At 41.4% G+C, this 11,765-nt stretch overlaps 1 protein-coding gene across 7 annotated transcripts in view; it reads left to right on the top strand.

Moving 5' to 3' along the window:
• Positions 1–11,765, top strand: part of Kansl1 (KAT8 regulatory NSL complex subunit 1) — a 128,752-nt gene that overhangs the window by 111,811 nt on the left and 5,176 nt on the right. For 6 of the 7 annotated variants that reach the window (XM_051158835.1, XM_051158834.1, XM_051158832.1 and 3 more), the window contains 3 exons: positions 5,507–5,689; positions 6,171–6,359; positions 6,704–6,852. In XM_051158835.1, the coding sequence (XP_051014792.1) occupies positions 5,507–5,689; positions 6,171–6,359; positions 6,704–6,852 (521 nt within the window). The remainder of the gene's footprint in view (positions 1–5,506; positions 5,690–6,170; positions 6,360–6,703; positions 6,853–11,765) is intronic. The other variant, XM_051158838.1, reaches the window with a different exon arrangement.

Here is an 11,765-nt window from a genome sequence, read left to right as displayed (position 1 = left end):
AGTTTGTATTTTCCTTTTATTTACCTGATGAAGAACTACACCTTCTTTGATAGTAGCACTTTAATTGTATGTAGGTAGAATGTGGGACATCCTACAGCTAAAAGAATCTTTTGCGCTTTTTTTTTTTTTTTTTTTTTTTTTTTTTTTTTTTTTTTTTTTGAGACAGAGTATCAAAATGTGTATCCAGGCTGACCTCACACTGGGGATAACCCTCTTTCTTTAGCCTCTTGGGTGCAAGGATTATGTACATGGCAAGCTACAGGCCTTGTTGAGTTTGTTTTAATTTTCAGTTTTTAAACCCAGAGCCTTGTGTATACAGGCAAGCAGTCTACCACTGAGCTACAGGCACAGGCCATGTTCAGATCTTTGCCTGTTTTTTTTGTTTGTTTGTTTTTTTTTTTTTTTTTAATGTCCTAGGAATAACTGCTATCCAGTTACTGTGTATATTCCTAGGAACTTGTACATCCACTTATTGAAGAATTTAACAGGCTTCTGCTTGTTCTTTTATTTAAATGGTTAAAAGAAAATACAGTAACATTCTGGCAAATATGTATCTATTTTATATTTTGTTGTTGTTTTGAAATAAGGTCTGACTATATGTAACCTTAGCTAGCCTTAAACTTGCAGCAATTCTTCTGTTTTCTGCCTCCTGAATCCTGGGATTTAGGAGTTTACTTTAGGAGTTAGGATTGGTAAAAGTTTTTTACTCCTCCCTTGTCAGCTTACCCCCTCCATTTGTCTGTCTTCTGTCCCTTACTCCCTTCTTTTTTGTGTCCTCCAAATCAAACCCAGGACTTTGCATATATAAAAGTATTCTGCAACTGAACTATAGCCCTGAACACCTGCTGGGTTTTTGTTTGTTTTGAGACATAGTCTTTATGTATCTCTGGCTATCCTGGAATTATCTCTGTAGACTGGATCAGACTCAAACCCAGGAAGATTTACCTGCCTCTCTTCAAAGGACTGAGATTAAAGGTGTTTGCCCCACCGCTTCCAACTTGTTTTGTTTTGTTTGTTTAAGTCTGTGTCTGACCTCTTCTATTTTTGACTGAGAATAACTCATTTTCAGTTCTCAGTCTGTTTTGTTCCACACTTATGAGGGAAATAGGCAGGCCCCACATGTGGTCAATGGTTGTTAATAAGAACCCATTATATACCGGGTGTGGTAGTGCACACCTTTAATTCCAGCATTCTGGAGGCAAAGGTGGGGCAGATCACTGTGAGTTGGAGGCTAGCCTGGTCTACAAATCAAGTCCAGGACAGCTAGGGCTATACACAAAGAAACCTTTTCTTGAGAAAGTAAAAAAGAATGCCAGGCGGTGGTAGCACATGCCTTTAATCCCAACACTCAGGAGACAGAGGCAGGCCAATCACTGTGAGTTCAAGGCCAGCCTGGTCTACAAAGTGAGTCCAGGACAGCCAAGGCTACACAGAGAAACTCTGTCTCGAAAAACAAAAAACAAAAGCAATAAAAGGAAGTATGGGGACTAATTTTTTTTTCATGAGCACAGCTACAATGCATTTGTTCAGGGGCTTGGAATATAGTGCTTGCCTAGCGTGAAGTACTGAATTCCAGCACCGTGTGAACTGCAGTTGGCGGTACAAAGCCTTTATCCTGGTACTTCGGAAGCAAAAGCAGTTGGGTTTCTGTGGGTTCTAGCTCAGCCAGGGCTACACAGTGAAACAAAAACGCAGGAAGTGGAGCTAGACCAAGTTGAAGCAGTACTTAGATAACACACCACCACCACCACAATTCCGCCTCCTTTTCTTTTTGGTTTTTCAAGACATGGTTTATTTGTGTCATATTTTCAAAGGCTTGTCTGTGTTTACCTATGCCTATGTTTCTGGCTGTGGTTGTAGATGCTGGGGGTAAGAGGGTTGTAAGTTTTCATTAAATTCATAAGCACAGTAAATCCATTTGTATAGGGGTATGCAGTATAGCTTAATTGGTGTAGTTACATATTCCTTGTAACTTTGAACCACCTGACATATAATCTGGTATCAAAAATCTAGTCCTGTAATGGAACAATAAGTGCTTTTAGCCAAGCCATCAATTTAGCCCCAGCATACACTTTTTGATTAAAAACTGGCATTTTAAAATTTGTTAATATAATACCCATGATATTTGTTTGTTTGCTTGTTGGGAATCATTTTGAGTCTCTTCCCACCCACACCCACCTTGTTACAGGGTTTCTCTGTGTAGTCTTGGCTATCCTGGAACTCACTCAAATTCAGAGATCCAAGTGATGGCCTTCTAAGGCATGCATGCTGCCCAGCCTAAAAAAATTTTTATGTAATACATTTTGGTCATATTCTTTCCTCTCTTTTAGGTCCTCTCTATCTTCATGCCCACCCAACTTAATGTTCTTTCTCTTTCTCAAAAAGAAAGAAAGAAACCAATAAATAAAAATGACAGGACAAAATAAAAATCCCTCATAAAATGAAGTCCAACTGGGTGGTGGTGGCAGCACACGCCTATAATCCCAGCACTTGCATCTCTGAATTTTAGTCCTGCCTAGTCTACAAAGTATTCCAATTCATCCAGGACTACACAGAGAAACCCTGCCTTTAAAAAGAAAAAGAAAGAAAGCAAAAACAAAAAAACATGAAATCAGTTATGTGTGGGACAACTACTCTTGCCCTAGGGTGTGGTTGATGCACCCACAATTAGAGAAAAATGATTTTCTCTTTATCAACAGGTATCAATTACAAATAGCTTTTTGCTTAGAAGTGGAACTTTATGTGTCTACTTGTACTCCCAATACTGCAATTTGTGTGGTTTGAACCTGTGAAGGTCATAATGTATGCTGCCACAGTCACTGAGTTCATACATGTGGGTCCTATTGTGTCTGGAAGATGCTGTTTAGTTGAAATTGCCTACCACCACTTAATTGTTCTACACTCTTTATCTCATAGATCTTTGAGGGGAGAGAGTTTGGCTTTGTTGTTGTTGTTGTTGTTGTTGTTGTTGTTGTTGTTGTTGTTGTTGTTTTTATCCCATTTAGGGCTTAGTGACTAAAAGTCTATCATCAGCACATTTTACATTTGTGGGTTTCTGTGTTAATTACTATCTCTACTGCAAGAAGAATCATGACGAGGGCCGAGTAGTGTTCTGATCTATGGGTATAGTAATATGTCATTAAGATTCCTTTCATTGCTGTTCCTTTAGCAGAATAATAGTAGGTTTTCTCTTCTGCTACTATTATGGGTTCATGACCTCTATAGTCTCAGGTTCTTGGCTACTTTAGCAGTGTCAGGTATGGGTTCTAGCTCATGAGGTAGGCCTTAAGTCCAGGTTGGTTGGTTTTAAGTGGTTGCTTACACCCTTAACATTTGTGCCACTATTGGGTAAATATATCTTACAGATGGGTTGTTTTCTTGTTTGTGGAGTGGCATGGGCGTTTGTTTTTGAGACAGTGTCTCTCATGTAGCCAGGTCTGTGACTCAGTATGATGGTGACATGGTGGCCTACACTCAGAGACCAGTGAATCTCTGAGAGTTCAAGGCCAGCCTAGTTTACATAGCAGATTTCAAGATAGCCAGAGCTACATAATAGACTCTATTTCAAATGAATTAAAAAAAAAAAAAAAAAAAAAAAAACCTACCAGAATTGAGGGGTCTGGAGAAGATGGCTCAGCTGTTAAGTGCATATTGCTCTTGAAGAAGACCAGAGTTCAGTTCCTATTGCAGGATATTTGATCTCATTGTGAACCCCGAGATTGAACTGTCCTAGAGCTTTCTGTTTACTTAAACAAGTGCTTGTGGCCTGGCTTAACCCTAGCACACACCTTTAAATCCAAGAGCTTTCTGTAAACAGGATTGAATAACTTTAACCCTGAGTCAAGAGGAAGAGCAAGTAACCAGCTGACAGGCATTAAAACAGGAGAGAGGGACATTGAGAGGAAGGTATTTAAGACAGCCTGGAGAAGGAGAAAGGGCTTTTTCTTTCTGGGATTTTTTTTTTTTTTTAATGGTTTTTGAGACAGGGTTTCTCTGTGTAGCCTTGGCTGTCCTGGACTCACTTTGTAGACCAGGCTGGCCACCAGCTCACAGAGATTCACCTGCCTCTGCCTCTGCCTCCTGAGTGCTGGGATTAAAGGTGTATGCCACCACGCCCAGCTCTTTCTGGAATTTTGGCTGAGGATGAAGGTCAGCTGGGTGCTTTCTCTGCCTCTCCGAGCTAGCAAAATTTCACCCCAGCATCTGGCTCCTGAGTCCTCATTGGTAAAATCAAAGACTGAGACTTTTCTTTGATTGTAACAAGTTCCCAGAAGTCATGTTGATCTGAGGACATTTTGAAGCCTTTGGCCTCTATAGACACCTGCGCTATGCACCTTACACACAGCACACACATACATACAAATTTAAAATGCTTCTTCTTGTTGTTTAAAAAAAAACAGACATGGGCTGGGTGTGGCGATACACGCCTGTAATCTCAGCACTTAGAAGCAGAGGCAGGCATCCGGATCTCTGTGAGTTCAAAGCCAGACTTGTCTACAATGAGAGTCCAGCACAGCCAAGATAACAACCACAGAGAAACCCTGTCTTGAAAAAACAAAAGAACAACAAAACCAGTAGATGATGGCGTGTGCACTCTAGAGGCAGAGGCAGGAGTGTCTTTGAGTTCAGTGCCAGCCTGGTCTACGCAGGACAGGACAGCCAGAGAGATACATAGAGAAACCCTGTTTCTAAAACCACTCACAACCATCTAAAGTGAGATCTGGTGCCCTCTTCTGGCCTGCAGGCATACGTGCAGGCAGGACACTGTAAACATAATTAATAAATTAACCTTTAAAAAAAATAAAACAACAACAACAACAAAAACAAACAAACAAAAAGAACCTTATAATCTCAGTACCTTGAAGCCCCAAGGTAGGGGACCAGTCTCTGGTACATAGCAGGACAATTTCTCAACTTCCATTGACTGGGTGAAGGGATAAACTTTATTGATTACTACCAAATGTCATAGAAGAAATTAAGAAAATCTAAATAGGTCTTGGGGGATTTATCTTGAATACACGTAGAAACATATGGCCAGAGTTCAATCTCTAGCACCACAAAAGGAAAAAAAAGTAAACAGGGAAAGAGGTGCATGTTCTAAACTGTTCAGCCCATAGGGTGTATTGTATCACAGAACCAGCTTATGCCCATGGGAGCATAAATAATTGCTGAATGAGTGTATCATGCTCATACATATAGAAGTGGGTTTAAATTTAAGTTTCTAGAAGAATCATAATAGGAAGTTTATAATCTGCCACACCAGTAAGACCAAAAAAACTTACAGTGATACATGGAAAGGGAAATCTTAGTATCAATATAACAAAAAAAAGTTATAGTTTTACCTTGACTGGAACTTGTAAATAAAAGGCTAACGTGACAACACTACTTCCTTATTTATAACTAGAATGACCATCATTAGAGTTTACATTAAGTGGGTCTTCAAGGACAAGAGGAGCCCAGAAGCCAGGTTTTTTGACTAACCTGCAATGTTTCATGTTTCTTACAGATGTTCCCACAAGCCTGCACTTCCAGAGCATGCTGAAGTCTCAGTGGCAAAACAAGCCTTTTGACAAGATCAAATCTACCAAAAAGTTTTCACTTAAGCACAGAGTACCCATGCCATGCAGTCTGTCAGATCCAGTTCGTAAAGACAGGCACAAGTTGGTCAACTCCTTCCTTACAACAGCCAGTAAGTTTCAGGAAATTGAGAAGTCCTCCGGAGTCACTATTGCTGCGTGGTATACCGTTTATATTTTTAAGTTACTGGTTTGCTATGCCAGGATTCTGGAATTGGGGAAAGCGTTTAGTAATTGAGTAGAAATTCAACTCTGAGCTTACCATGTCTGCTTGTTTTGGGTGCTTGCAGATAGACTTTGGAAACTATTTTAAACAGGCAGGACCCAAATTGCTCATTGAATAGCCAGCAGTAAAATGATACTGGGTTCACCTGTGGGCAGACTGACTTCTGAAGCCTGATATTAACATTTCTGTTTGTGACTCCCTGTCCCTATTCCTGGCTATTGTGCCACTAACTAGAAGATTAAATTGTAAAGACTATCCTACGCCCTGGGTATATATATAACATTGGCCTAAGGAGAACTGAAGAGCTCAGAACTCAAATAATATTTGAGTAAATGTACTTCACAGCTCTTTTTTGTTCCCCTCTTCAGAGCTGTCCCATCACCAAACCCGGCCTGACAGGACCCACAGGCAGCACTTAGAGGATGTGGGGGCTGTGCCCATGGTGGAGCGAGTGACAGCTTCAAAAGCAGAGCGCTTGCTCAACCTACCACCACCTGTGCATGACCCAAATCACAGCAAAATGAGATTGCGAGACCATTCATCTGAGAGAAGTGAAGGTAGGGCCAGGCCCGGCACCTCTACCTGCATTGGCACTTGCTCAGAGCTTTCTGGGACAGCCCAAGCTTTGCCCATCACTCTAGAAAGGCATAGTAGGAGACACCATTGCTTCTAAATGCAGGTTACTTCTTACTGCTGTAATATCCACCCAGACCCCTAGTTACCATCAACTAGTTTGCTGCAGCTTTTTACCCTCTAGGCTTCAAAGGGTTTTTTTTTGTTTTGTTTTGTTTTTTTTTTTGCCTTTAGTGTGTATTGCTGGCATTCCTAGCATATGTTAGAAGTCAAACTGGCTACAATAGCCACTTAGCCATGTATTCTTCTTTTCTGTTGACTTGTGCAGTGTTGAAGCATCACACAGACATGAGCAGTTCGAGCTACTTGACAGCTACCCACCAACCACCACACAGCCCCCTGGTGAGACAACTCTCCACCTCATCAGACACCTCCACGCCCACCAGCTCTAGTTCACAAGTTGCAGCCAGCACATCTGTAAGTACTTGTGTGGATTAATAGGACATTCTACCAAGCATAGGGCACTCATAATTGCTGTAGAGACCAATGTAGAGTATAGTTACAATACTTGATCCTCTGCTAAGCCATGTGTTGTAGAGGCAAGGGTGTGGTTTTTTGTTGGTGGTGATGATGGATTTGGTTGGTTGGTTTTTGAGCAGGAGAGTACTAGGGCCTTGTCCATAGTAGGCATAGTCTGACCTACCCTCAGTCTAGAGACAGGCTTTCTGAAGGTGCTTTGTGACTGGGATCTGTTTCACCGAGAACTTGAGTACTGTGGCCCTAGTCTTTTTAGGCCAACAAGTGAACAGGGATAAAGGAAAGCTTTTTATAGGCATTCAAGACAATAGTCAATTTCCTTGTTTCTGTTATTGACAAATGGCAGTAAGATGCTAAGAATGAACACTGGGAAAAGGCAGAATCAATGCTTTCTCAGGTGTGCAGAAAAGTTATGATGCTGTAGGCTACTGTGACCATGCTTACATTTAGTATATGCATAACTTAACGCATCCTTCCTTCTTTATACTAGCTTGTGAGGGTTGTAATTGTGATTGAAACCCTTACAGTCTGATGACAGAGTCTGCTTTCTCACCAATACTGTCAAATGCCATTCAGGATTGGCTTAGCCCTTCCAGACATAGTCTCATTAAATACATCTATAAGCTGAATATAAACATTCTTCATGTAGTAATTACAATGACGAGTGTAACTGTATTTGTAATAATAAACTCTGGACCCAGGCATGGTACTGTGTGCCTATAATCCCAGCACTCAGGGAGGCAGAGGCAGGCAGACTCCTGTGAGTTCAATCAAGACCAGCCTGATCTACAAAGTGAGTCCAGGACAGCCAAGGCTACACAAGAGAAACATTGTCTTTAAAAAACCCTAATAGTAATAACAACAACTCTGATGTTGTGATATTTATTAATCACTTGTGCTACTGATACCACCAGTCTGTAATTCTAGCACTCAGAAACTTAAGGTAAAAAGATCAGTGCACATATGTTGCCGTCCCATTTTATTCTACCCTATCCTTTGATAGTGTTCTGAATCCTCATTTTTTTGTGGACATGAAAACTAGGGCTTCCCACCAGGCGGTTGGTAGCACGCGCCTTTAATCCCAGCACTGGGGAGGCAGAGGCAGAGGCAGGTGGATTGATATGAGTTTGAGGCCAGCCTGGTTTACAAAGCGAGTCCAGGAAAGCCAAGGCTACACAGAGAAACCTTGTCTCGGAAAGAAAGAAAGAACACTGAGGCTTCTAAGGTTGAGTGTATTTCATAAGGTCAGGCAACCTGTGAGGGTTGTGATTGTGATTCAGATCCTTGCAGTCTGACTGCTGAGTCTGCTCTCTCACCAGTGTTCCACACAGCTTTGGCCTGATAAAGGGTGTTAGAGAAGCCCTGAGCTCACAACATATGCTCACTAAGCTCCTGGAATCAGGTACAGACTCACACTATTTTTTGCTCTTACAGAGCAGACTGTCTCTTCCAAATAGCCTTCTTCACCTTGTCCACTCAGAGACTTTGTGTACACACAAATGAGGCATATAGTCGTCCTCACATACTCAACCAAACACTAGCAAAGGGTTTCATATAATCAGAGGATAGAGAAGAGAATCAATCTCATTAAAAATCTGAACTCAAGCCAGGCGTGGTGGCACACACCTTTAATCCCAGCACTTGGGAGGCAGAGGCAGGTGGATCTCTGTGAGTTCGAGGCCAGCCTGGTCGATAGAGTCCAGACCAACCAAGGCTACACAGAGAACCCCTGTCTCGGAATCTGAACTCTAAGGTCTAAGACTTGGTAAGTTTTGTTTTGTTTGTTTTTTGGGGTTTTTTTTTTTTTTCCTTCTTCTTTTTTTTTTTTAATATTTATTTATTATTATGAATACAATGCTCTGCCTGCATGTACACCTGCAGTCCAGAAGAGGGCATGAGATCTCATTATAGATGGTTGTGAGCCACCACATGGTTCCTGGGAATTGAACTCAGGACCTCTGGAAGAGCAGACAGTGCTCTTAACTGCTGAGCCATCTCTCCAGCCTGGTTTTTTTGTTTGTTTGTTTGTTTTTCTTGTTTCCTCCTGTCAGCCTTGTTGAACCTGGAGAATATTGACTTAGATACACCTACATCATTTGGGATTTAAACTTAGTAAGTAAAGACTTTATGCATAGCGTTGTGCTAATATTTTAGGCCACTTTTTCTTTGAGACAAGATTTCTCTGTGTAGTCCTGGCTGTCCTATATAGCTCACTGGCCTCAAATTCACAGAAATCTTCCTGCTTCTTCTTCCCCAAGTTCTGGGGTTAAAAAGATAATTGCTACCACACCCAGCTTCTCTAGATTCTTTATTGCCTCATTGATTCAGGGAAACAAAAGTTATTTAACAGTAATTAGTAATACAGTAATTTAGGTTGAGAAGCAAGGTGTTTTTCAAAGTGTTTGTAGCTGTGCTTCCCAGTGGTCATTGCTTGTATTAAAATCATCTTAGTGGTCTTTAAAGTAATTTTGTTTACTTTGTGTGTTTCTTGAAATCCAGTGACTTTGAAAAAAAAAAAAATCCTTAGAAAAATTTAGAAACCAGGCAGGGGGAACATGAGTTTGAAGCTATCCAGCTTGGACTACGTAGTAAGACCACCCAAAAAATATATAAGAGGTGGGGCCAGATTTTTGTGGAACAAGGTTTAGAAATGACTTGCTGTTCTGTTTTGTTTTGTTTTTTGAGACAGGGTTTCTCTGTTACACAGAGCCCTGGCTGTCCTGGGCTCTTCTTTGTAGACCAGGCTGGCCTCAAACTCACAGATATCCACCTGCCTCTGCCTCCCAGTGCTGGGATTAAAGGCGTGGGCCACTACGCCCTTCGTCTTGCTGTTCTCGATGCTCTCTCACACAGATCTTTTTTACCTTAAATAAGAAAAGGCAGTTAGGGCTGGAGAGATGGCTCAGAGGTTAAGAGCACTGACTGCTCTTCCAGAGGTCCTGAGTTCAAATCCCAGAAACCACATGGTGGCTCACAGCCATCTATAATGAGATCTGGTGCCTCTTCTGGCTGCATGGGTATTGTATACATAATAATAAATAAATAAACTTAAAAAGAAAGAAAGAAAGAAAAAAGGTAGTTAAATTGAATTGAAAGAGTGCTAGCAGAATCAGGTATTCAAGTGGAGGGTACAGGCCAGAGGCCTGGGAAGTCTCAGGGAAGTTCTCAGCTTTGGAGCACAGTTTCCCAGAATCTGTTGAGTGGGGAGGAAGAATGGATCCTTTATTTGGCTAAGGTTCAGGAATGCTGTCTCTCCCAGAGCTTCATCAAGATTCATGTCTTGTGTGGATCATAGAACTTAAGCAAAGATGTGACAGTGACAGAAGCCTATACTTCTGTTAGGCTGTGCTTACTTTAGTTAAGCTATGACCCAAAATTTGTGAGGTCATTGACAGTCTAGTCTTATGATACAGAAGGGAATTGAAAAATGTGACTTGAAGTCATTCATGACACCATCTCATATCTTTAGTAGTCTTACAGTGTCTAAGATAATGAAATGAATAAATTATCTCACCTTCCAAGGAGATCTAATAGTTGGTGGCAGTAGCTCATCTTTCTTACCCCCTCCCTGTGGGCTGACCACACTTGGTGGTTTGGGTATGAATGCAGCCTCTTGGGTGTTTCCAGCTGTATTGTTGCCATGACAACGTGTTTGTCATCTCACAGTTTCCCTATGGCCTCTTACAGGTCATTTAACAGGCTGTTTCAGGATAAGGTATTTGTTCTCTGGGCAGAAGCAGCTAATAGAGTTTTTCTTCTAAGAGACTCAGTCATTTGGCTCTCTGCTTGCTTTCTTTCTTTCTTTCTTTCTTTCTTCCTAGACAGAGTCTTTCCTTATAGCTCTAGCTGTCTTAGAACTTGAACTCACAAAGATCTGCCTACATCTGCCTCCCAAGTGCTGGGCTTAAGGATGTGCAGCACCACAACTGGCTTTATTCATTCTTAGTGTCCTATCTACCATAGATGCCCAACTCTGCTTCTGTTATTGGACCCTTGAAAGTCTTGTTTTCCCAAAGGTTTAATGTTGCCACTTACTGTGGAAACACATTTCTTTTTTCTTTGTTTGCAGGGGTGGGGTGGGGTGGGGTGGTGGAAGCTATAGACAGGTCCTTCTTCTCAGTATCCTTCCATTCTTCTCTTCCCAAAAATAATAGAAAGTTGAGAGTTATGTAAGGGCTGAGAAGGTGGTTGGGACAGACTTAGCTGAAGAGTTGAGAGCTTCAAGAGGAAGGTGTTTTCATGGCAGCTAAGGTAAGGTGGTTTATTAAGGTGGGCCTGCTCTTTGAGCGTTTTTTCTGGTGAGAGAATTCAGTGCATTTACTCTTAAGTCACCAACAATTGGAAACATTGTGTTTAGCAGCCAAAGTCATTGTCAGAAGAGGAAGGGGTAAAACAAATTTTAAGGTTTATTTTTATGTATGTGTTTTGCCTGCATGTATATATATGTACCACATATGTACCCGGTGCCTATAGAGATCAGGAAAGGATGTCAGAGGATGCCAGATCTTCTGAAACCGGGGTTACAGTTGTATTGGTACTGGAAACTAAACCCTGGGCCTCTCTAACAGTAGCCAATGAGAGCTGTTAACCACAGAGCCATCTCTCCAGCTCTAAGACAGGGTTTTATTTTTACTTATTTATTTATTTTACTATTTAATTTTAATATATGTGCATTCGTGTGAAAGTGTGAGATCTTGGAGTTACAAACAGTTGTGAGCTGCCATGTGGGTGCTGGGAATTTAACCTGGGTCCTTTGGAAGAGCAGGCAGTGCTCTTAACCACTGAGCCATCTCTCCAGCCCCTGAGACAGGGTTTTAAAAGAAGAATGTTAAAGCCAGACCATAGTGGCAAAG

This window comes from Acomys russatus, chromosome 16, assembly GCF_903995435.1.
Source record: "Acomys russatus chromosome 16, mAcoRus1.1, whole genome shotgun sequence".
NCBI classification, from domain to species: domain Eukaryota; kingdom Metazoa; phylum Chordata; class Mammalia; order Rodentia; family Muridae; genus Acomys; species Acomys russatus.
This window is presented reverse-complemented; position numbering and strand designations above follow the sequence as displayed.